We start from the raw sequence: 26749 nt of genomic DNA, 5'->3' as shown, positions 1-26749 counted from the left end.
AAAGCTCAATCTTTGACTACATTTGGTCAAGGCTCAAGTCATCACCAATTCTAGGACAGGGCACAAAATTATGAAATTGATCAATTAGGTATTTTGAAGTTGCTCTCCTTTATAAAATTAATTCTTTTTTTTTATAGCATTATACCTGCGAGACAAACTTTGTGATGAGACCTAGTTGTGGTGCAGTGGTGAGACTGCTTCATTCTTAACCAAAGGTCTAAAGGTTTGAGCCCTGAGAATAGAAAAAATTATGTTGGGAGCGCCACAAAAAATCATGTTGGGAGTGCCATTCTAGGCTCTGCAGTGCGCGATCCGAATTTAATCGAAGCTTCAGACACCAAGTAGAAAACAAAAAAAAAACTTTGTGATGAGTAAACAGGTCATAACATAACCTAAACCGTCTAAATTTGAGTGAGTTACATAATTATTAGCTGATTTTGCTACCTCTATTGAAAATGCAATATAATGTGTTTGTTATGGTACAAATTAACTATAACCTCATGAAATAGTGTCACAATATGGGTAACGGAAACTACAACAAAATAATATGTACAATCTTGTGGTGCCAATATTGCACCTATATATTATTGAGTTGAAGTTCCCTGATCCATCTTGTGCTACTATGGCAAGAGGTGCTTTTTGTTTGTGGACCTTCACCACAAAAAATGGTTAACCAAATGACAGAGTAATTAAAAAGTTCCATGGATACTGTGAATGACTAGGGTTGAGTCATACTCCTAACTTGTACATATTTTTTGACACTAAGTGTTTTTAATTATTGATTTATACAAAAGAAACTACCAATTGATGCACTTAATTATACATAATAAGGCTGTCTCATAGAGTTCTCTATATTTGGAGAGTAAAATAGAGAATAATACTGAAGATGCATTAACACAAATCGTTTAATGAGATGCATGTAGTTATCACCTACTATAAATCTAACTTTTAAAATAGTTGTTACAACATTAGTTACTGAAATAATCAGAAGTATCATATGTGACTTACTTTCCTAAGCCACGCATACTGCTAATCTCATAATTGCCCAAACACATGTTCTACGAATGCTTGAAATTCAAATCTAAATAACTTGAATTTCATACAAAAATAACTAAACTAACATCAATCATATATATGATTGAAGTTCAACATCTATAGCCTAAATTTTATGCAAAAATATATAAAGTTACTTGCTTTCAAAGTATCTAAACCTAATTATTTTTTGGCAAGGCAAACTCGTATGCCACTAGTTGATTCATGATTGAAGTGGCCTAAACTTGTAAAAATTTAGAAAATTCGGTTATAACTTAAATAAAAGTCTTTAAAATAGGTTATTTATGCACTTTGACCCCTTTGCATTTTTAGACCATTAAGAAAGTTACGTGAAAGTCCTAAAATCTTTGAAAAAAATTATTATCCTTCTTTCTCCCTGTTCCACCCCCCAACCCCCTAAACCCCGCACGTCCCCCCCGCTTTCTGCATCTTCTTCTCAAAATCCTTCATCTCTCCTCTTCTTCATTTTCTATACATACATTATATCATATACATTATATATATATATATACACGCACTGAGAGACCACCAGTAATGGGGGCGTACAGATCGGACGACGATTACGATTATTTGTTCAAGGTGGTGTTGATCGGAGATTCCGGCGTCGGAAAATCCAATCTTCTATCCAGATTTACTCGTAACGAGTTCAGTCTAGAGTCAAAGTCAACGATCGGCGTTGAATTCGCTACTCGTAGCATTCGTGTTGATGATAAGGTCGTCAAGGCTCAGATTTGGGATACTGCCGGTCAGGAACGGTATCTCCATTTTTTTATATTACTCAATTCCATTTTTTTTTCTTCTAGTTATTGAATTTGCTGTAGAGTGCCTGCAAATATTTTAGATCTGAAATGCTGATACAAATTGATTTGCGAGAATTGACGGAATGTAACTTGTTAGGGTTATCGTTTTGTGGAAATTTCAGATCTGATACTTCTCTTAGTGTACAAACTGTATCTGTGTTTTGTTGAAGAGAGCAGCACTAAACGATAGATGGCGTTTTGTTTCAGAAAATGTTGAATTTTTTTTGATTCAGTTTTATCATTTCAACAAAACGCCATTAGAGAAAACTTAGCTTTAGCAGAAAATTGAGAAAGTTCTGTAATTGCGTTTGGTTGAAATCTAAATTTTCTTTTAGGTTTTGCAGAAATTGTCAATTTTCCAATTTTGAGTCCTCGCTTTCTCCTTTCTTAAAATCCAATGAGAATTCAGCAATTTTTCCACTTTTTGTGTTTTGATAACTCTGAACTGCTAGGAATTCTCTGTCTGCATAATTTTTGGAGATAATATGTCATTTTCATAGGAAAAGCCCACTGCCTTTTGTTGTTCTAGCACCAATAGGTTTTTTCGTGATCGGAGGGCAAAAGAATTAGACAGACTGCCCTCAGAAATCCAAAGACTGGGTTTTTCCTTATTTCTCGTCTGTAACTAGCTAGCCTCCCAATTGTCACTGAGACTACTTCACAAGTGAACTGCAGGACCAGGCTAGAAAAGGAGTTCATGCTCTTTCTTGGCTCTCCTTCTCAAATCTCCCTTTTACTGTATTCCATGGCGTCCTCCAATGATACCCGTCGAAGAGGGCTTTCAGTTATATGTGTTCCAGGGTTTAACTGATCTAGAAATAAGGGACTTCAAAAAGCTTAAAAGAACAACAAATACGCTTAACTTATAACTTATCAAAAACAACAACCATATCCTTAAGCTGGTTGTGTCTAAAGTGTCATATGTTGGCATCTGCTTTGGTGGCTAAGCATTGCCAGTGTCTTCCCATATGAGCTCCAAGCTAAGAGAATTTTTGACTTTGCTAAACTCTGAGAATCATATCAAATTGAACGCTCATGCCTGTTTTACGAAATAATCCTATAGTTTGGTGGCTTTCATGTTGTTTTTCTCAAACAAAAGATCTAGGGGATCAACTAGGATGATCAAGGCTACAATAGTGAACTTTTGAGTTTAAAATTATTGCTACCCTACTCAATACTCATTTTCCAAAAAAACAAAAACTACTGCCACCCTACTCCCAGGGGATCTAGTCTTCATAACGAAGTTCACATTTTTTTAATCATGGATCTACGATGCAATGTTCTGTCCTAATTTTCATTCATTAGGCTAACATTGATTTTTGAAATGATTTCACCTTATTTTTTTCTGTTCGTTTTGAAGTCTGAAATGTGATGTGATCATGTTCTTGTTATGAATAAGTTTGGTGTACTAACTACTAGGAGATTCTTCTCATTCCTTATCTTCTCGTATCTATTTTTGTATTAGGTTTCCAGCCTTGACCGTCCCATGTTTCTATAAACTTTAACTGTCTAAGGTCTTATAAATATTTTGTATTCATCTTCTTTTTCCTGTTACAATTTCATATCACTATGTATCTTATTTTCCAGTATGGTAATGTTTTGATTTGATGCTTTGTATCATAATAATCTTCTCTATTTTTGCTCTTTGCTTAAGATATCGCGCAATCACAAGTGCCTACTATCGAGGAGCTGTTGGAGCATTGCTTGTCTATGATGTTACTCGTCACGTAACTTTTGAGAATGTAGAGAGATGGTTAAAAGAGCTCCGAGATCACACCGACTCTAGCATTGTCATAATGCTGGTGGGTAATAAGGCAGATTTGCGTCATCTGCGGGCTGTTTCGACTGAGGATGCCCAGGTATTCGCAGAGAAGGAAAGTACATTTTTCATGGAAACATCTGCTTTGGAGTCCATGAACGTTGAAAGTGCCTTCACAGAAGTGCTCACTCAAATACACCGTGTTGTTAGCAGGAAAGCTCTTGAAGTAGGAGATGACCCGGCAGCATTGCCCAAGGGGCAGACGATTAATGTCGGAGGCAAAGATGATGTTTCTGAAGTAAAGAAAGCTGGGTGCTGTTCTGCTTAGAACAAAGAGTAATCTAAATAGTGGAAGAGATTCTTTTTGTTTTGAGCTGAGTTTCACATGGCATTTGTACTTCAACCTCTAAATACTAGGAAGTAACCTCATGGATTGCTTAGGCACTGATAGCTTTATTTACTGAACCCAAGATTGAATGATTTCATAGCATTCTTTATCCTTGTTTCTGTATTTTGCTTCCATTTGTCAACGATTTATAGTATTAGCTGGCTTATGGACCTCCAAAATAGGGTATATTTGTTTCAAAATGATTTGAATCGCTACATGTATGAGACTATGAACACATTTTATGCAGCCTTGTAATTGATTGTTTGATTAGTTGTGAATTGAGCAATATTTTCAATCTCATGTTACAGAAGATAACAGCGCCCACTCTCTCTCTCTGTTTGTGCTAATTTTTACACGTGATTTTCAGAGTTTATAATACAAGGGTATTGACTGCTTGTCTTGTTACTCCCTTTCTTTTCCGAACAACACTTTGGTTTATATCAGTAAAAAAATGTTTACTCTGAGCCAAGAAATTATGTTATTGAATATACATAAACAGGTTACATATAGATGTTACTATAAACAGAGTACATGGCCAAAACTACAAAATAAACAACAGGGAAAAGACTAAAACAGTGAATTGCATATAGATGTCACTATAAACAGATTAGATTACATGGACAAAAACTACAATAACGAACAGGGAAAAGACAAAAAAAAGTGAACTGTGATTGCAACGTGAATCATTACAGAAATAATAATACTAATCTTTCTGTGTTTGTGGGCAGTCATGTATTTGTGGGCAAAACAGAAGCTCTGCAGAAGGGGCATGCTTTTTTCCTCTGCAACCACTTGTTGATGCATTCAGTATGAAATTCATGGCCACATTGAAGTGTGGCAATGGTATCTTCATCTTTATATTCAAGTAAGCAGATAGCACATGCTTCTTCATCCTCATCATCAGCAATTTCGTTGACGTCTATGTCCATAACAGAAGGAACATAATATGTACTTGTTTCGAAATACTCAGACATATCTTGATCCACAAACTCATTAATAGCGTCTTCTTCTTCTTCGTCTTCAATTTCATTGCTATAGGTGTCATCAAGAATCGGTTGTGGCACTTGAATTCTGTAATGAATGTAGTTAGTATTCACCCTCATTCGAGCCGTCCTACTCCGTCTTCCACTTGTTTGGTTCAGTCCTTGTTGCTGCTGATAGCCTTCATTAAGCAGATGTATATCATATTCCATTCCTGTTTGTACAAACTCAGAGACTTGATAATTCCCAGACTCCATTGTTGTTTCCATATTTTCAGATATATCAACTTCAAAATCCTCCTCTTCTTCTATAATTTCTTCATCAAGACTATAATCAAGAATCCACTCGTCATTCGCGATTTCCTCTACCTCCTCCTCGTCTTCTTCCATAATTTCTTGATGAAAACTATGATGAAGAACATCCTCAAACTCCTCTGCTTCTTCTTCAATATCACCAAGATTTGAATCCTCAAACTTAAAACGAGACAAATCAACTCGAGGCTGCTGTTGTAGTCGCTGTTGTAGTCGATTCAAGTAATAAACATCAGGTGGCAACGTACTACACGGAACATCAGACATGTTTATTGAAAAAGCAGGCTGTGTTTTTTTGTTGGATTACCAGAAAATTAATGGAACCTATTTATAGTGAAATAGGCGTAGGTTTAAATTATATTTTAGGTAACTCAAACTTTAAAATATTAGGAAAATTTTTCAAATTTTACCATATTATTTTTCCGCTGCCCATGTACATACGTGTTACCAAAAGTAGGAGACTTCTTCCAAAAATAAATTTGCTTTCAAAACTTACCTAAAGTGTACCTTTTTCCCCCCTTTCAATACACTTATGTGTTTCCTTAGGATTAGGAGACCTTTACATTAAATAAATATGGAAACTTTCTAATTCTACTTTTTGTTTTATACATTCTCCCAATTGTCATTTGATTTTTTTTCTATCCTTCTTCCACTAAAATAGTCTAAAATCAAAAGTATATGTATTGTAGGACTCTAGACAATATATTTGGGTGATTGCAATTTTATCCTTATTTAACATAATTACGAAGGATATAAAAATCGTTCAACATTTGAAGGATATTTTGGTCAACTAACATTTATATATATTTTGGTCAACTAACATTTATATTCATCCTTTTATAATAACTAGTGTCTATGAACGTGCTTTGCACATTACTTCCCATCAATTATCATACAAAAAAGAAATCTGATGGCTAATTTGGAGTCCCATCTGGACACCCTATTCGGAACTCGACCCCGACATCTAGTTGGGTTGTACCTTCCTTAGGTGTCAAATGTGATGTTGTACCTGGTCATTTAAATCAGACCTCTATTTCGGTACCTGAATTGGGACTTTACTTCCGAACCAAGACATGCCTCTGACTCCCGATCCATTACTTGTTCCAAAACTCGACCCGAGACCCTACTTATGACTCGAGATTCGATCTCGATAATAGACTCTAGACTCGACTCGAAACTTGAACCCAATATCCGACCTCGACACTTGACATCCGACACTGATTCAGGATCACACTTTCGATACCAACTCTCGACCTAGGACCCGATCTGAATCTCAAATCAGGACCCGACTTTCAATTTGAGATTCGACCCTGTACTCGACTTTAGAATCGAAATTTGACCCCACCTGACCCTAAAATCCAACACGAGATCGACCCAACTTTCGACTCTTGAACCGGCCCGACTTTCGACTCGAAATCCGACCTCGACATCAAACCCTGGATCTGACCTTGTATTTGACCTAGGTCCCGATCCTAACTTCCGACATAGGACCTAACTTTAACTTATGATTTGGTACCCAATTTATGAATCAGGACCCGACCATGAGATCCGACTTTCGAATTGGGATCTGATCCCGACACTCAATCCTAATGATCGATTAAGGACCAACTCTGATACTTAGCTTGGGACCTAACCTCGACTCTCAATCTGAAACCCGACTCCGACACCATACACGAAACCCTACCCTGACACCTAACTCTAGACCCAATCATGACACCTCGGAATCTTACCTCGATTTCTAACTTGGGATCTGACACTCAAATGGAGATCCTACCTCGATCCGACCCGAGATCCAGAAATTGGATCTCGAATCATCTTGAATTTAGAATAAAAGGTTAATGATGGAAGGTTTTATCTCATTGAATTGTTGATTGAACATTGCTTTTATTGAAAGACTCTATAATAGATAAAATTATCATTTACTATTTTTCTATAATAGACAAGAAATTGTCATTTATTATTTTCTTTAAATAATTGTTATTTAATTATTATGCAAATATGTAGGACTTTGAAATTAATTAAAGTTATAACTATCAAATATTTACTCTCTAAGGATATAAAAGTCGTTCAATATTTAATGGATATTTTGATCGACCGGTATAATTAAACGCGTAGAAATTCCATACTCATAGTTTACTTGAAATAGATTTAATGTTAAGCTCCTAGTATTAATAAGATAATATGTATCCTACAATAAACTTAGTCCTAATAGAAATATATTTTGTTTAGTCCTAGTACAAAATTACATTTATACCCATTAGTAATTTTTTAGATGGAGAAAATTTTAACTTAAAAGGACAAATAAGTATATCAACTTTTAGTGGATATTTTGGTCAATCAACATTTATATTCGTGGTTTTATAATAACTAATGTCTATGAACGTACTTTGCATGCTCCCTAGCAATTATCATACTAAAAAGAACCTCGATAAATAATTCGGAGTCCCATCCCGACATTCAATTTGAGACACGACCCCGACATTCTACCTTGATATGTGACACTTGAATCGAGACTCTACTTTCTAACCAAGGCTCGACCGAGACCCGAATTCTGACCTGAGATCTAATCCTGACATTCGATCCTGGACCCAACTCGAAACTCGACATTAAAATTTGACCTCGACACCTAACACCCGACACTAATCCGGGTCCCGACTTTCTTCCTGGGATTCCACCATGCACTCGATTTTCTAATCTAGATATGACCCCATCGGACATGAGACCCGACCTCAACTTTCGACTCTTGACCCCTCTCGACTTTTGATCCGAGACCCAATCCCGATATCGGATATTGGAACTGACTTGCGAATTAGAATCTGACTCTGATATCAGACCCCAACTCTTAAATTAGAATCTGATCCCGACTTCTAACATAGGACCCAACTCTAACTCTCGATTCAAGATCCGACTTTCGAATCAAGATCCGACCACGAGATTCGACTTTCGAACTGAACTCCGATTCTGACACTCGACCCCGACTATTGATTAAGGACCCACTTGATACTTGATATGGGACCCGACCTTGACTCTCGATCTGAAACTCAACTCCAACACCCGACACAAAATCCCACCTTGACACCTAACTCGAGACTCAACCCTGACACCCCACCTATGATCTTACCTCAATTTTTGACTGGGGATCCGACACATTAAATTGTTGATTGAACATTTTTCCTTTATTGAAAGACTCTATAATAGATAAAATTATCATTTACTATTTTTCTACAATAGACAAAATTGTGATTTACTATTTTATTTAAATAATTGTTATTTAATTATTATGCAAATATATAGGAGTTTGAAATGAATTAAAGTTATAACTATTAAATATTTACTCATTAAGGATATAAAAGTCGTTCAATATTTAATAGATATTTTGGTCAACAAATATTATAAAACGTGTAGAAATTCCCTACTCATAGTTTACTTGAAATAGATTTAATGTTAAGCTCCTAGTATTAATTGGATAATACGTATCATGCAGTAAACTTAGTCCTAATAGAAATATGTTTTGTTTAGTCCTAATATAAAATTATATTTATATCCATTAATAATTTTTTAGATGGAGAAAATTTTAACTTAAAATGACAAATAAGTAAATCAACTTTTAGTGAATTTTTGTTCAACCAACATTATTATTTATGCTTTTATAATAATATAGATATAGATATAGATATATTTAGATAGATTGATAGATAAAGTCCTGATGTAAAATCTCTTACTCTAATTGATATATAAGTGGAAAAGGGCCTAAAATACCGTCGAACTATTGAAAATAGTATAAAACTGCCTTCCATCCACCTATTAGCTCTAAAATACCCTTGATATCAACCTTTAACTCCAATTAAGTAAGCTAGGTCAATGCCAATTGAATCTACATGCTAAGTTGGCCCTCCTTTTTCTTTTTAAGGCTATGTAAAATACGGTGAGTGGAGGTGCTAGAGAGTTCCTTGAAAAAAGGGTTGGCAACTCAAGTACAATTGATGGGCTTAAGTCCAACCTGTTTATTGATCATTTTTTTAACAACCATTCATTTAAATAAATTTAATTAAATCTTTAAATACGCAGACTATCTATTGGTCACATTTTAAATAACCTAAATTAATTAACAAACCCGCCCATTCCTAATTTTAGACCCGCCCCAAATCATATCCACCCACCCCATATTAACTTAACCTAATCGATCCAAATTCTCTATTTTTTTCCATTATCAATAACTATGATGAAACTTCATAGAAAAGGCACAATTCATTCATCTCCTCCTCCAATTTCTGACCATGTTTCATCGTTATCAGCTCCTATTTTTACCTTGCTGCAGCTTTATCTCAAGTAGATAAATAAGTCTTAGCTTATCTCATTTCTTGCACTTCCGGCGTGCTTTCCGGCCATCGGAGAACAACCCACAAGTTTAATACCACCAGCCCACTCCTGCAACTTCAACCCGTATCGTCGGCGAACTTTTCGGTGACTTTTATAATAATCGGAGAAATACCCACCACAAGTCAGCAACACCCAACTCAGGTTCTGAAAACTCCGATGGTGGTGGTTTGAAAGGTCTAGGCGTCGACGTTGTGAGCAGCTGCGTTGGCGGTATTGTTGACTATTTAATTTTTTTAACTGTTATTGTTTAAGCTGTTATATGTGTTATTGAGTAGAATGAGATTCTTTATCAAATGGATAACTTATTCATGTAATTCTCGAAGCTTATGAAGATGGATTGCAGAGCAAAAAAGAAGAAGAAACACAAACGGGTCATCATTGAAAAAAAGGGTCATCCAATGGTGATTTTGGTTCTTCTGCTGAGCTGAAAAAGTAATTTTTGAACAATAATGGGTCCGGGTCCAAGTCGGGTCAGCTTGACCCGATGGAGGGAATTTCCAACAGTCATGGGGCAGGTCTAAAATAAGGAATGGGTGTGTTTGTTAATTAATTTAGGTTATTTAAAATGTGATCAATAGATAATCGCTACGTATTTAAAGATTTAATTAAATTTATTTAAATGAGTGACTGTTAAAAAAATGATCAATATTGAATCCAAAGGTGGATGTCAATAGTTCGAGGGTATTTTAGGCGTTTTTTCGTATAATTAAGTGTGTTTGGTATTATTAAAAATATATGTTTTTCTTTTTAAAAATATATACTTTTTTTGTTTCAATTGCTTAAATATTATCTAGGGAAGGGAGAGAAATAACTTTCCTCATTTATGAAGATAAGCGGAATTAAAATTTTAAATTTATGAATTTGAAATTTTATTTTCTTTAATTACTAGTAATTTATATATATTCAATGATTTTCTTAAGACAGATGCTTCATGGTGGTTGGTCTTCCCGAGGTAAATTACATTACATCCTCTTATTTTTTAGTTTAACTTCTGCAGATTAGCAGCGTAAAAAATATTTATACTACTATAAGGTGTCTTGATACATAAGTATATAACACTATCAGAAAACTCATAATTTTATATGGAAAGTCCATTGAAAACAATTGCGATAAGTACAATTTTAATGGAGTTTTGATGAAAAGTCTATCAGAAATTTTGATTTTTCTATTAAGCAATTAAATTTTCTTAATGCAATTAAATTTGCAGTTTTTTTCTATTTTTTAATTTGTCTTAATCACGTCAATTTGAGTCAATTATATTTTAAGATTAGCTTGATAAGACCGTCTTCAATTCTTTGAGATGTCTCTTAAATATTTCAAGATCAAGTTAATTAAATTATCAAATTATTATATTTAAAAAGATATTGCCTTCTGAAGTGTGCACTATGGTTAAGATATATTTTTGTAATTAAACATAATATAAAATAAATACAAGTAAAAATGATACGCTGCTTGGTATACTTAATCAAGTGAAGTCTCAATTTTATATTTTTAATATTCCTACTACTTCTAGAATATTTTGATAGTTTGTATACCAAATAATTCAATTGATAAAAAATTTAAAACTTTAATCAATAAGAACTTATCTAAGATATATACATTTGTAGTCTTATATGACACATAATAATTTATATATACCTATTCATGCCTACAAATTATTACAAGAAATATTATATTGATAATTAAAAAAATAGTAATTAATTATTATGTATTTTAAACAGAGCTTTTTCTTCAATGTGCTTTCTATTAAATTATGGAAAAAAAGAAAGTTTAGAACTTGAGACATGTTTGTTCAAAAAACAAGTTTTTGTTGGATTACCAGGAAAAAATAGTTCAGAACTTAGAAAAATAATGGAACGTTAGTTAATCTAACGTATTTATAGTGAATTTTTTTTGTCTAATTCTGAATTTATTTCCTGAATTCTTTTTATTCTGATTCCAAATATGATTGGGAAATTTAAAAAAAGATTAGGAAGTTGTTTCCTAAAAAAAAATTGTTTCTTTCTTCTTGCCTTCCTCCCAAGTTATTTTTTTTCAAAACACGGTTTACCTTTACTGTTGTTCAGTCACATAATATTACTAAATATATTCATTTCTAGATCTTCCACTAAATAGCTACTAACATTAGCAACAGATAAGCTCAAATGAGCAGAATGGTAAGTGCAAAAATGAGAAATTCTATAAGGTCCAATCACTGAATCCAAAATGGTAGACGAAGCCACATTAGAGACTATGGAGGATCCTAATTGGAGCTTGAACCTACGAATTTGCGGGATGATCAACAGAGGGGTGTTCAACGGGGATGGAAATCGTCAAAGCGATTAAGAAGAAGTTAGTTTTGTCGAATAACCCGGTAACACAGAGTCTGACTTTGAATTTGCTAGAGACTTGTACTTCTAATTCTAGAAAGTATTTTCAGAAATGGCATCCGATGAAAAGGTGTCGGATGATATGATTGAAATGATTGATGATCCTAAAACTGACAGTAGGATTCATATTAAGGCTATATATGGAACTTATTACTGCTTGGGGCGAATTCAAGGAACTTAGCTACTTGCTTGTATTTCGTCAAACTTACATGGTAAAACCCTCGTCTATTTTGCAGGAAATGTTTGTATTGAATGTATATAAGCTTTTGTATCTTAATAATTAATGCATGTTCTTACTTTAATTTGTGAATCTTGATGTTATATTTATTGAGTTTAAGCAAGGTGTGAATTGAAAAATGAGAAAATGAGAAAAGGAGAATTGGAAAATATTGGAAACCAAATGAAGAGAAAATGAAAAGTCATTTCTCCCTCATTGGTAGAAGAAAAGAATATTTTGTCCTTATATAAGAAAACACTTCTTCTAGCTCTTAAAGGGTTAAGTAGAGGATGTACTCGCGCCGTCATTGACGTCGCTCCGTCGGCTTTGGCAAATAATTGATTGATAATTTTTTAGACAAAATTTATTTATTAATCTCATTAATTGATTTTCTTTACCTGAATATTAATTCAGCATTAATTTATCCGTAGATCAATTTGAATTAATTAAATTCGCAGGACCGAATTAACTTAAATTAATTCGTGCAATAGAATAATTGAAATTCGCTCGAAAAGGACCTGTTCGGCTGTTCCTTCCGAACAGACATTTCTTTTCCTAAAAAAACACCATGACTGTTCTAAAAAGACAAGTCTTCCTAAACAGGTATTTTTGCACCTGTAGATGGCTATAAATAGAAAGGCTTTCTCTCATTTTTCTGCATCAAAGTTTCCCCTTCTCTTGCATATTTTTCTTACAAACAAATTGATTAAGTCAGTGTGTGATCTCGTTGTTGAAGTTTGAGTTCGCCAAAGTTACAGAAGTTTGAGGACCACTATTTCTATAATAGTTTATCTATTTTATCTTGGAAGAAAATAATTTTCATGCCCCAGAAGGATACATTAGGCGTGACCGGCACTCAGAGACTATTTCTAGTCCCAAGATAACCACTTGGCCTGTTCACACAAACAATCAATCAACTCTCTATCAGCAGAAGACTTAACTCATCAAGATGATCAAATAGATATTCATAGAATAAGGCCAAAGGCCAACAATCTGTCTAATCCAATCAACAAGACTAGTATGAATGAAACTAGCCAAAAGACAATCTCAAATCAACAGGTCAACAATCTAGTCTATGAAGCCTCTATTAACTGTCTGAGTGGTGCCAATGACAGGTTCATGACTACTTCAAATCAAATAAAAGTAAAAGTCTAAACTCTAAAGGTAGATGATAAAAGAATGACATCCTCCGAAAGCAGAGATGAATCACCAATCAGCTGGAATATGAACGGATCCTCAACGATGAGCCTGTTGATGATCTCTAGAATCTGTCTCTGCATCATGAAACGATGCAGGTCCAAATGGACGTCAATACATGAAATGTGTAAGTACGTAATATGGCAGAATGAAACATGCATAATGTAGAATACTATCAACTCAAATAACTCAATCAAGAAGTAAGCAACTAGATCAAGATGTCAAAAGTCTAAAGCAAGAGTAAGGTTTTAGACAGAGACCAATCATATACAATCAAATCCAATCAAATCAGAGTACTATCAAGACCTATATGGAAGTTTCTCTTATCCGACAACAATCACTTATGAGCCAGTAATCGTACAACAAGCTCGTTGCTGTTGCTACAACCGTCCAATACCTTGACAGGGTAAAGGACAAATCTATCAATCTGGATCCAACAATCAATCAAGTCCTATCTTTTTAGGACAATAAAATAGGGAAACATCATAATTCAATCATCTTCTACGTTTGGCGATGTAGTTATTGAACTCGAGTTATTACTTACTCTTACTTAATTCGGTGCTCGATACTCCTCCCATGACTCAATGCTCATAAGACAATCAATCCCAATCAACTAATGAACAAGACTCATATGGACTTTTATCAGTTCATCGGTTCTATCAAATCAGTCATTTCGGACAATCAATCTTCCAATCAAACCAATCAACAAGTCTCATATGAACTTTTATCAGTTCATCGGTTCTATCCAATCAATCCTTTCAGACAATCAATCTTCCAATCATTCCCAAACCATTCATTTATGAGTAGTTGGCACAATTATTTATGACAACATTTTGTTGAGATCATTCAATTTAGTTCAATAATGAAGATGCAAAGACTATCAAGTTTCATCAAGACCATCGTCATGCTCATATCCCAATCACAATCATACATTCACAAGTCCAAGGCTCTAGACTCAATCTTTAATCATATTCATCCAATGTTAGTCAAAATATAATGAGGGTTTATGAAGTAAATAGTCAAAAATCATTCGTTAAAGAACAAGTTCATAGAAATCATCAATTACGCATTATTATGTAAAAATATGTTAAGTTTAAAAAATTTTCTCAAGAAACACAATCATGGGGACTCAATTCGTTCAAAATTCAATCTATCACAATCGTGGGGACTCAATTCATTCACAAATAACCTATCACATTCATGAGGCAAATGGAAGAACAAAGTCCACGATTTAGTTTAGCGTTACATACTGTAAAAGCTCCACAAATCTTGATGAAGAATCATAACTTGAAGAAGAACAATCAAGATACCCTTTCTTGAAATTCTTGGATTTGTTTTCTTGGAAATCCTACGGTTATGATTTAAGATTTCTCTTAGCGATTCATGTATGTATGAAGAAATTTGGGTTGAAAATATTAAAACGTATGCAGAAGAACTTACCTTGATGAAGAACCTTGAAAGAGAACCTTAACTTGATATTTTTCTTGAAAATTCTTGAGTGTTAAAGTTTAGGAGTGAATGAGAAGGTTTCTAATGAGGAAAAACTGATTTCTACACGTTTAGGGACATTAAAATAACTTCCCAAAGGGTTATAGGACAAAAATACCCTTACAAAAATAAAAGGGGCATCGTTTGGCTTAGGCAGTGGAGTCCGCGTCCTCTCCGCATTGCAGACTTCTGCTAGGATGGAGCGTCTTCAGTAAAACGGTCATAACTTTTTACTACGAACTCCAAATGAGGCAAATTTGGTGGAGTTGGAAAGAGGACACATAGATATTTAATTTGATAGGTTATAGGCCACCTAACCCTTAATATTATGATAGATATGGTCGTTTAAAGTTGACCCTTATAAGATCTTATATGAAAACTTAATCGGTAAGGAATTTTTCAACTAGACTTAGTATTAGAGGTTCTTTATGACCAGAATTTACCTCTAATACACTTCAAATACTTAGGAATTGATCCTAACTCATATATACAATTAGAATTCATCGAGTTCGAGTCTATACGTATATGAATAATGGTCCGAGTCTTGGTGAAAAATTTTGAGGTGTTACAATAATCCATAACCTCAGGTACATGCATTGAGAGGATTAAATCCTTAAGGACACAGTTGATTCTGTGGACTCGGATAATTCTTTTGTTTTTCATCTTTATTGTTTCTGATTTGCTAACTTTTATAGAGAAGATAACGATATTACTTATACAAGCTTTATGTTTTTTGAATAAGCCTCCCTTCTTATCTATTATGCTTGATTGTGTTAGTGGAGCTGGAAATGAAGAAGATTGGAAAGTTATTTCCTAAAAATAAGAGGGTATTGACTGCTTTGGCTTACATAAACAAGTTACACGTTTAAAAAAAGGATCCACCGAACTCAATTATATGTGTTATATATAGATGTCATTATAAACAGATTACATGTCCAGAAACTACAATAAACAACAGGGAAAAGACTAAAAAGAAGTGAATTGTGATTGCAATGATCATTACAGAATTACTAATCGCTACTCTAACTCAATTAATAATGAAGGCAGTCATGTGTTGTGGGGCAAAACTGAAGCTCTACAAAAAGGACATGATTTTTTCCTCTGCAACCACTTGTTAATGCATTCAGCATGAAGTTCATAGCCACATTGAAGTGTGACAATGGTATCTTCATCTTTATATTCAAGTAAGCAGATAGAACATGCTTCTTGTTCCTCATCATCATCACCATCTATATCCATCGTAGGAGGAGCATAATAGTTCTTGTTTCAAACTACTCAGACATGTTTTGATCTACAAACTCATTAATATCGTCTTCTTCCACCACCTCTTCTTCTTCTTTGACTTCAATTTCATCACTATATGAACTAGTGAAATGAACCGCGCTTCGCGCGGCCATGAGAGAGGTATTTAAAATATTTCTATTAATTTATGTATTAAAAAGTCAATATTCATACATTAAAGATGACGTTGAGGTTTTATCCTGAACTATTATAATAGGTAAAAAAAAACATATTAGCATATTGTAACGATTGAAGACAAGATGCGGGAAATGCGACTGAGATGGTATGGACATGTGAAGAGGAGAGACACAGATGCCCAGTGCGGATGTGTGAGAGGCTGGCCATGGATGGTTACAGAAGAGGTAGGGGTAGGCCGAAGAAGTATTGAGGAGAAGTGATTAGACAGGACATGGCGCAGTTACAGCTTACGGAGGACATGACCTTAGATAGGAGGGTGTGGAGGACCCACATTAGGGTAGAAGGCTAGTTCATAGTCTCGTTATTCTTCTCTATTCATAGGCATAGTAGTGCATTACGATCTCTTGCGCTTTGACTTATGATTTCTGTTATTTCTGTTATTATTTATTACTTTCTATGCTTTGATTACTCTATTTTATCTGCGATGCTTTCATTATTTATTTATTCGTTATGTGTTATTATTTATTTGTATTTATTTATTTGTTATCTATTCGTTATTTGTTTGTTGTTTTTCTCTTAAAGCTTTTAATTTCCTATTCTTATCTAACATTTTTTATGCGTTTATGCTTTTACTGAGCCGAGGGTCTCCAGGAAACAGCCGTCCTACCTTGGTAGGAGTAAGGTCTGCGTACATTCTACCCTCCCCAGACCCCATGTTGTGAAATTTCACTGGGTTGTTGTTGTAGCATATTGTAACGGTTGCAGCCAATCTAGAGAGTTTCAACTCTCCTATAATAGCATTAGACAATAGCATCAGAAAGAAACTCAAAGAGTTGAACTTAGAATATCTCTAATAGGCGAACCATCAAATAACATTCGCGAACTAATTCAACTCTCCTTCCAAAGTTGAAAATCCAGAAGTGACAGAATTAAAGACTTGATTCAATATAAAGCAAGTTGTACATAAGAGCACTGCAAACAATAATACCAACAACATGATCATTTAAGAGTCAGGTAATTAGTATTCACATCATTAGTCCTGTCACCCATTCCCTCAAATCATAAACAACGAACCACAACTATGAGGATGGTCATACAGGAGAAAAGAAGCAAAAATCACTAAATAACCAGTCATTACATTAAAAAACTTTTTTTTCCTCAAAAAATAATTTTTCAAAACATTTTGACGAGTGAGAAAATTGAGAAACATCTTCGTACCAAACACACCCTTAGAATATTCATCTCCAATGAAAACATTGTATATATCACATATTTAAAGAGCCAATGTAAACCATATAGATAGGAAAAACTATAGATGAAGCCAAAATAAGGCCTTTAACTATGAAATGTGAATTGAAAATTTAAATGTCAGCAAAAACATGTTGTAAACAAATACATGGGTTCAAATGAATGAAATGTTGGAAGAACATGCCCATTCAAATGACACAAATACTCAAGCAAAAGGGCAATTTAAGCTTTTGTGTTCTTTCTGAAATCAATGCAAGTCTGACAATTGCAGTCTGAGAAACAACATTCTTCACATCCAAAACACACACAGGAAGTGCAACCTCCACATGTCGGGGAACGCAAACATCCTATACACCCTTCGGCTTGCTCGCTCTTCGGCATCATCACAAGAAAATCTAAAGCACAAAAAAACAACAAAAGAGCATGTTCACCAAGAATACAAGAAAATTAAAGAAATTGATCATAAAGATGGTTTGTTAAATAAATGATTAATATAATGCACTAAGTAGGGGTGTACATGGATCGGGTTGGTTCGCATTTTTTACAAATCAAATCAAACCATTTGTGTCGGGTTATTAAATCTATAAACCAAATCAAACCAATAAAAGTCGGGTTTTTTCGATATTAATTTTTCTCGGGGTTTTTGGGTTTTTTTTGGGTTTTTTCGAGTTTTTCGGGTTTTTCATAGTATCTAATAAAAAGCACAGAGCAGTGCTTCTTAAAAAGAGTTCTAGTACAAAATGTCAAAATATAAGATGGAGGCAGAACACTGTTTGAAGTTTTAACTTTATAGTATAACTTTATAAGATGACTTTTTTTTTGTATATTATTTAGATGAGCTTCTCAAGTCCAAATCTAAATGTAAGAAAGAAAACAAAAATTATGAAAAAATTTTAAAAAATATTTATAAATTACATTTTTATAAATATTTTTATGTATAACATAATTTAAAAGTAGTATATCTATAATCGGGTCGGTTTGGGTTCGGTTTGACTTTTTTTAGTTTAAACCAAACTAACCCTATAATGGTCGGGTTTTTTTTCCAAACACCAAACTAAGTCAAACCAAACCACTAGTTGGGTTTTTTTTCCGATTTGATTCGGTTTATCAGTTTGGTGCGGTTTATCGGTTTGTCCTGTACAGCCACACCACTAAGCATGGTCACTTGACGACTACTTAGACAATAGCTCATATTATGATATCTTATCTCAAATAGAATTAGTCATTGAATTATTAACTTGATAAATTGAATGATGCAATATAAAGAACATATTATAAAAATAGCATGTTTAGGATCAAAGGAAGTGTTACCCTGACTTTTCTAAAAGAAAAACATAAAGTCTTCATATTTGACTAGTACTTTTTCTTGTATAAAAATGTTTATGAATCTATAAATAGATGCCCATTCCTTCTAACATAGTAGCATTCACAATGTAATCCTAAGGGGCTTTGAGAGTTTTGTGTGGGGGGAGAAACTATGAGACACAAGTGATACGTTATCACTTGTATGAACCTCTTTATATTCCGAGTGAATTGTGTGAGGTTCACCGTAAGAAAAGCAGCCTCTAAGGAAGGGAAATATGGTCCCTCCAAATCTGGTCCCAAATGAGCATTTCCAACGTGAACAAGCTGGGCGCCACCCGTCCTAATAGCCTCCGTCGCTATTGGTCAACAACGGTGAGTTTAGAAATCTGGTCGTCAAATGATTTTGGGACGGAAAATAATTCTGGTCGCCGAAACTATTTTAGCGACTATCTTTCTGGTCCTTAAACAAAGATTAGTATTATGTTTTCCTAGTACCAGCCTATTAGCGACTAGATTGCACTGGTCCTAATATCATTAGGGACGACAAAAATGGTCCTTAATTATTTTTAAGAGCTGGTCCCTAAAGTGTATATAGACCCCACAAAATTATTGTCTTATCATACTCAGTTCAATCAAAAATTTCTATCCAATATCTTAAAATACTACAATACATACAACATAGATAATAGATACAGATAAAAGCCTTGATTACAAACATAAACTAACATATCATTAGTAGCATGGCCATGACATATGGCTCATAAGTCATATCGTTGTTTATATAATCCTTGAGCAAACACTTTAACATCTAAGCGTATATCAGAATATTTTGTCTAAAAGTCCCAGCCAAATGATAATCGTCTAGTTAGGTTGCATGAAGTCTTCAAAATCTTCATCTTGACTTGTAAATTCAGTCTTCAAAATCTGTAATGGCATAAAACACTATCTTAAGAAAAACTATAAAGATTGATCGGAAAATTGGTCTAATTGTTCTTATGTCAGCTTAAGTCTGACAGCATTTTAACCACTCACCTGAAAAAAGGTTCAAATTCATCAAGTGTAATTACATAAATCTATCATCACAGAAGTATGTATAATGAACTGAAACATAAACCTTCTACATAAACAAACTTCTATCGGAAGAGTTTAAATCAAAATAGATTTCGTTCCAAATTTAAGTGGTTGAACTGAACAAATGTTCACTCAAAATAGATTTCATTTCAAATTTAAGTGGTTAAATTGAACATATGTTCACAATACTAATTCATAATTTTGACCAAAAGTAAGTACTAAATAACTTTTTTCCTTTAACTATTGATGTAAAATCATCTTCCCTTCAATAGAAAATTCTTTCAATTCAACTAAAGAGATTCTCATATTCCCACAATTTAAGTGGATCGGAGATAAGAAATTCTCCTTTGTAGTTGTGGAAGTCATTTTGTTGCAAGAATCTCTATTTCTATAAAAATATAAAGAAATCAGATTGAATATAAAGAACAAAGATAGACAAATACCTGGAGATGAATTGCCTCATTCCCTTGTGAAGCATTATAGACCAAAAAACACGAGGCCTCTTTTGAATTGCTGGATTTTCATTGTCATTTCAATTTGTTAAGATTCTTGCGTGATCTGCTTTACATGAAAGTTGTGCTTTCTCACCTCTTCCGCCTATTTGATGAAACTCATCTTAATCATTAGACTTGTTATCGTTCTCATAGTCCACTTTTTGTCTTCTTATTAAATATTTCCATATACATTCAGCTCCATAAGTTGATAGGTCACCAAATAGTAACCAAAATTAAAACATATCAAAGTTAGGACATGGAGAGAGTCAATCTAGCAAATCTAATTTTATTCTACAAGCATAAAGGTGCAAACACATTAGGAAAAATCATTCACTACTTAATCATGTGAACACAAACGGTAAAATTTATCACTAACTTCTAAAGCAATAGTCCTCAAATAGGCAGTTCATCTTCAATCTCCAAGTAAGTAGGGGAAATAAGGCAATGTAGATTTGTTAGACCACCAAATATTTTCTACTATCTGTGAGTTGATCAACAAATTATTCGAGAGTGACTTGAAAAAAAGAAAAAAAAAGTAATAGTCCTAACTAATAAACTACAATGTGAACATAAACATTCATCAACAAAACTAAATTTTAACCATAATTTTTCACTAGCGTAACTATTGTCCAGCATCCAACTATTAACTAAAACAAATAATTGCAAACAAACATTTGTTCTAACTTTGAAAATTCATTACTTGAAACAATTATGTAAACAGATCTATGGCTAAGGAAACTATTTACTCTACAATTTGTAGCTTAATGATCTATAACCAACAGAAAGGAAAAAGAAGAAAAATCTGGAATGAGGGTGAACTAGATTAAGAAAAATAACAATAAGATGACAGAAAGACAAGACAAAAGTACCCAAATCCATTAGAAAATCATATATCAAAAACTTCTTTTACCTATTTCAGAACATAAAATAAAGAAGTTGCACTTCCTTTTAAAGTAGGGACAATCTTCTGAAGTTCAACATGTCTTGTTAAGAGACAATTAAATTATGAAGTTCATAGCATGAATGACTCATGAAGACCTTAAAAGATGTCAAATATTGAGATAAGAGATCACTTCAATAGGAAACTTATACACCAAACACCAATGAATGTATAAATGCTTCATGAAGATCATAAAAGATATTGAATATTGAGATAAGAGATCACTTTATTCGGAAACTTATACACCAAACACCTATGGATGTGTACCAACCATGGTTTTATGAATAGAGATAAAAAAATAAAGCAGTAAGTCAAAAATGTGATAAAAAAAATACATTCACATCATCTTTTATTTTTCAGATAAAATTAATGTTCATGCCTGTCAATTTTTTTTTTTTACAAATTATGTTACGAAATTCAATAAATTGATTATATAATTTAAAAAACAAATAAAAGTCTAGAGTAAAGGAGCTAAATTAGGGCACCTATTGAGTAAAAAAGTTCAATCAATTCACAAGAAATTTAGAATATACATAACCCAAAATAAATTAAAGCCACAACATTTCCTTATCCTAAAAACATGTCTGCAGAATGCACAACGTTTAATGCAATCCCAATGGCTGAAATTCATAATAAATCATCAAATATGTTGTTTTCCTACAAGCCCCAATTTTAGCCTCATACATAACAGAAAGACATTCAATAGCACCAGAAAGAAAGAAACTGAATGAGAAGTTTTATTTTAATCGAAGAGAGAACAAAAAACATGAAACCCAACTATTATGTTTACCAGATAATGAGAAGCAGATGCAGAGAGTGACGAATTTGATTAGATTTAGCAATAACCCAGCTCACGTTTCCTGCGATTGCGTCTCTATAGATTGCAATTTGAGTAGTCTCCAAATAGGGTTTAGGGATTTGTTTACAGAGAGAATTTTTTTAGCAAAGCCAACTGAAATTTTTGTGTAAGCGCGCCTTTAGTTGCTGAATTGTTCTAGGGACCGGTTATTTATTTAGAGAATAAGAATGTGAATTAGGGACCATAAAATAATCTTTATCCCTAAAGATATATTATTAAGGACTATATTTTCAACTCGTCCCTAAGTCTTGGTCTTTAATAACCCTTTTTCTTGTAGTGGTTATTTTTTTTTTGATAATTTGTACTCTGATATTTATAGTGGATGACTCATCTCCTCTTATGGATGTAGATCGGTTGATCGAACTACGTTAAATGTTTGTGTCTCTTTTGATATATTTCTAGTTTGTCTTCTTACTCATAATTTTCGAGTTTTGCGTTGCTAGCTTCCGCACAACACCTAATTATTTTTTATCACAACGGGAAGGACTCTACCCACTCCATCAAATATTAGTTCTGCTTCAAATCAAGATATCAGACTTGAAAAATGACAGAATATTAATACATATATATATCTGGAGATGATTATTCTGCCAACTGGAAGATTAAAAATATCAACGAGCTGCTCTATATATCTTATTCAATAAAGTGGGGAGCGAGCTGCTCTATAAAAATTCAACATGGGACTTATTAATTTCTTAAATTTAGAAATGAAATCTAAATTTGTTTACTTTCCACTGTATTTACTAAATCAGATAATTTCAATATTTCCAATTGAATTACATGTTCCCTTTTAGATAGAAAAAACTTTCCGTTGAGATTAATTGAATGATGTCAAAAACATTCAATTGAATGATATCACTCATCTAGTATCTTCTTGTAATTTTTCTAAAACACATTTTCTTCCACGATGCTATATAAATGATCCACATGTCCATAACGTGTGGTGCTCAATGATAATATTTGTCTGACGTACCATAATACAGTCTAGGTCCTCTAGGAAAAGAAGGTTGATTTAAAAAAGAAAGATTTCTAAGTCACTTGTTAGAATAACCTCATGTTTTCTTATATATAGCTTATTATGTCACAAAACTCGGATGATAAAATTCCAAAAAGTACACATTGCAGGAAAGAATTTCTACTTTACATAACAAGCTTACAGTGTTTCAAGCGAGTATGAAAATCAAGGAAGGACCAATACAAAAAATGATTAACATTATATTTTAGGATTTTTTTTTATCATTGTCTGATGTACATATATTTAAAGACATCTATGGCTATGCTTATCTTAGTCAGCGTAGGATGGAAGCTATGCCTCTTATGTTCCAAAAAGAACAAGAGAATTTCCAAAGGCAAGAAGGGAGGAAAGAAGAAAGCAGCTGATCCATATGCTAAAAATGATTGGTATGATATCAAGGCTCCATCAGTATTTGGTGTCCGTAATGTAGGGAAGACCCTTGTTACCCGTACACAGGGTACAAAGATTGCTTCAGAAGGCCTGAAGCATCGTGTGTTCGAAGTGTCATTGGCTGATCTTCAGAATGATGAAGATCACTCCTTCAGGAAGATTCGTCTGAGAGCTGAAGACGTCCAAGGAAGAAATGTCCTTACAAACTTTCATGGTATGGACTTCACCACAGATAAGTTGAGGTCTTTGGTAAAGAAATGGCAATCATTGATTGAGGCTCATGTTGATGTTAAGACAACTGATAGCTACACCTTGAGAATGTTCTGCATTGGCTTTACTAAAAAGCGCCCAAACCAACAAAAACGAACTTGCTATGCACAGTCAAGCCAGATTCGTCGCAAGATGCGTGAGATCATGGTTAACCAGGCACAGTCGTGTGATTTGAAAGACTTGGTCCTGAAGTTCATTCCTGAATCTATCGGCAGGGAGATTGAGAAGGCAACTTCAAGCATCTACCCGTTGCAGAATGTCTTCATTCGCAAGGTCAAGATCTTGAATGCTCCTAAATTCGACCTTGGCAGATTGATGGAGATTCACGGTGATTACTCAGAGGCTGTCGGTGTGAAGGTGGATAGACCGGCAGAGGATGTTGCAACTGAGCCAACTGAAGTAGTTGGAGCTTAAATATGTTATGATTTTCAAATCTGTTTTTGAACTTGCTTGTGGCTTAAATTGTTTTTCATTAAATGAGTTAGTAGGTTACCTTCATGTAAAAAAAAAAAAAAACTTTGATGATGCATTGGTAGGTCCTTGATCGGATTGCAGAGTTATTATGCTGCAGTTTCGAGCACTCGAGAATTAAAAAAAAATTGTTGGAACATCGTTTCCAGAAATAAGCCCGGCAATGCAAGCAAAAAATAAAAACAATAGAGCAGTTCCAGTGATTTTTGAATATTTGCATATGGTAATATTCTTCTAAAGAGCATGTAGAAGATCCCCAGAGACAGATAGGAAATGTTACTACCAATTAACATGAATTTTCAGATAATGGTTGCAACAATACGTACTAGCACGAATACATCATGTGTATAGTCGGCTATGACATCACTATGTACTTCAGAAAACACATTTCCAGAGCTCGAGCGTGATATATGGTGTGAGAAGAAAGCTGCCTGCATGCCTTTGGCTCCTGTATTGTCATAGTGCTGCCATCATTGTCGATCTTGCAGCTTCTTTCTTCATCTCAGCAGCTTTGCCACTTCCTCGGAAATACATGTACACTTGCTGCAGATCGTACAATGCATGGAAAGATGTTCAGGTAAGAGAAGACAGCAAAAGCAATGAGATAGGAAGGACAGATGCTTCAACCTGAATAACCCATATGCTGGTCAGTGATTCAAGACAGAACAATGCAAACCCGATGAAGTAGAATACCTGCAAGTAAAAGCATATTCAAAAGACTATCAAAAGCAAGTATAAACAAGATTTCCACTTTGCCATGGGAAAAAGACTTACTCACCAACTTCTACTATTAAGTCAATGAAACATCTAAAAAACTCGTTAAGTCAAGAACTTGAAGACAACCATCATTTGATTCAATTCTAGTTCAAGCTAAATTTTAGACAGCAAAAGAAGCTTACCCCAACCAAACCATTCCAGCCTAACAGATCAATTGCAGGCAAGATACCACTGTTAAACAGGGGAATACGAAAAGTCGTTATACACACATAGTTAAAAACGTATACATACAAGTCAAAGCATGAGATTCAGCCAAGCATGGCTTTATGCTGGTGATGCAAAAGGATTGCATATTCTAGAATCTCATTGTACCAGCACAAATTGCTTCTTCCAATATGGAAACGCAACTTACGCTAAAGACTTTCCCTTGAAGAAGATAGGAGGTGCCACGGTAGCAATGATGCAGAATCCAATGTGAAACTACACCATGAATATAAACAATCAGTACTCTGTTCTCAATAATCAACTGTAGTAGAAGAGGAAAAACTGAAAAGGGTGATGTAACATTTACGAGATAACATAAGAAGAACCATCCGAACTTCAGTGCACTATCCGTCCTGCAAACGAAGTGGGCATAATGACATACATTTTGCGAGGTAGAAGAGCATTATCAAATAAATAAAAGAAAGGTAATGTGAAAATTATTTACCACAATGAGGGAACACAAAATAGTACCTCATTGCACGATACAGAGGACGATACCACAGCACATAGGCTCCTGGGACACCAGATATTAAGTAGATAATAGCAAGAAGCCAGATAGTTATACCTACAATGACAAAAGGAAATCTAGCTGGTTAGTTTTCATTTGCAGATAAAAAAATTGTTTAAATCTAGTTCAGGAGAAACCTTCTCCTTTGATCCAAGCTGAGGTAACTGCTATAAGGTTCCATAGAAGACAGGCTGCCAAACCTGCAATTCACCATGTGCAAAGTAAATCGATAGGTGCATTAACAAGAAAGACCAACTAAAGCTATTAAAAAAGAATTTTGATAAGCCTATACCTTGTCCTAAATCATTCTAATATACTATTTAGCAATGTTTCCCCTTTGCTCTTTTATCTTTAGTTGGAGTGGCAGCTTTGAGATGCAATTTTTCTTAAAACATTACTTCCACAAACATGACTTATAAACCTAATCCAAATACCAAAGCTATCAAAAAAAAGCAAGTTTGTAAATTCTAGATCCACATTTGAGTGTCATTTAAATCATTTGCACAAAAAGTTTGTTGCCTGAAAAATGGGTTTGTGATTTAGAAAATCTCAAATGCAAATGCAAATGCATTAATACTCCTGATAGCTGGAAAACACTAGTACAAATTTGTTTAGAATAAAGCCAACCAACTATAAGCAGAAAGAATTATCACTATGCATCTCGACCTCCAGTAGACTATTATGCCACAAGTCGTGGAGGAGGAGCTCAAGGCAAAAGCCGAGGTAGAGGTAGATCTCAACAGGGATATAAATCTCAGGTACAATGCTATAATTGTGATAAATATGACCACTATAGCTATGAGTGTAGATCAAATCCTAAACAAGAAGAAAGAAG

General features: G+C 34.1%; 4 protein-coding genes, 1 long non-coding RNA gene and 1 pseudogene across 7 annotated transcripts; 3 read left to right on the top strand and 3 right to left on the bottom strand.

The window, feature by feature from the left end:
• The first annotated feature begins 1391 nt into the window (after positions 1-1391).
• On the top strand, positions 1392-4295 carry LOC129870669 (ras-related protein RABA1f-like). The gene is made up of 2 exons (XM_055945505.1): positions 1392-1808; positions 3508-4295. Exons 1-2 carry the CDS (start codon positions 1588-1590, stop codon positions 3938-3940), a joined length of 654 nt encoding a protein of 217 aa, XP_055801480.1. The 5' UTR covers positions 1392-1587; the 3' UTR covers positions 3941-4295.
• Positions 4296-4565: 270 nt separating this feature from the next.
• Positions 4566-5578, bottom strand: LOC129871369 (E3 ubiquitin ligase BIG BROTHER-related-like). The gene has a single exon (XM_055946271.1). The coding sequence runs from the start codon at positions 5557-5559 to the stop codon at positions 4729-4731; it is 831 nt and encodes a 276-aa protein (XP_055802246.1). The 5' UTR covers positions 5560-5578; the 3' UTR covers positions 4566-4728.
• A 3905-nt stretch (positions 5579-9483) lies between these two features.
• On the top strand, positions 9484-10428 carry LOC129870943 (uncharacterized; annotated as a pseudogene).
• Positions 10429-19567: 9139 nt separating this feature from the next.
• LOC129870599 (uncharacterized) lies at positions 19568-22449 on the bottom strand. 3 transcript variants are annotated; one of them, XR_008762102.1, is made up of 3 exons: positions 22211-22449; positions 20430-20676; positions 19568-19839 (listed from the first exon to the last, which is right to left on the bottom strand). It is a non-coding gene; the product is annotated as an uncharacterized LOC129870599 (long non-coding RNA). The 3 variants fall into 3 exon arrangements; XR_008762103.1 differs by lacking the exon at positions 22211-22449 and adding an exon at positions 21391-22202; XR_008762101.1 differs by lacking the exon at positions 22211-22449 and having other exon boundaries at positions 20430-21384.
• A 1100-nt stretch (positions 22450-23549) lies between these two features.
• LOC129871036 (40S ribosomal protein S3a-like) lies at positions 23550-24446 on the top strand. Its single transcript, XM_055945901.1, has one exon. It carries the CDS (start codon positions 23550-23552, stop codon positions 24366-24368), a length of 819 nt encoding a protein of 272 aa, XP_055801876.1. The 3' UTR covers positions 24369-24446.
• Positions 24447-24589: 143 nt separating this feature from the next.
• LOC129871034 (secretory carrier-associated membrane protein 1-like) lies at positions 24590-26121 on the bottom strand (the record flags this gene model as incomplete). Its single annotated transcript, XM_055945899.1, has 7 exons — positions 24590-24968; positions 25053-25118; positions 25325-25373; positions 25555-25622; positions 25714-25759; positions 25878-25971; positions 26052-26121. Coding segments are annotated over 7 exons (480 nt in total), but the record flags the coding sequence as incomplete, so codon positions are not given.
• Positions 26122-26749: the final 628 nt, after the last annotated feature.

This window comes from Solanum dulcamara, chromosome 10, assembly GCF_947179165.1.
Source record: "Solanum dulcamara chromosome 10, daSolDulc1.2, whole genome shotgun sequence".
Taxonomy (NCBI): domain Eukaryota; kingdom Viridiplantae; phylum Streptophyta; class Magnoliopsida; order Solanales; family Solanaceae; genus Solanum; species Solanum dulcamara.
Note: the sequence above shows the minus strand (reverse complement) of the source record. Positions and strands in the feature narration are given on the sequence as shown.

Coding starts and splice junctions, on each gene's coding strand:
- LOC129871369 (XM_055946271.1), bottom strand. CDS start 5,559: ATGTCTGATGTTCCGTGTAGTACGTTGCCACCTGATGTTTATTACTTG.
- LOC129870669 (XM_055945505.1), top strand. CDS start 1,588: ATGGGGGCGTACAGATCGGACGACGATTACGATTATTTGTTCAAGGTG. Junction 1,809..3,507: donor GATACTGCCGGTCAGGAACG/GTATCTCCATTT, acceptor TCTTTGCTTAAG/ATATCGCGCAATCACAAGTG.
- LOC129871036 (XM_055945901.1), top strand. CDS start 23,550: ATGGCTATGCTTATCTTAGTCAGCGTAGGATGGAAGCTATGCCTCTTA.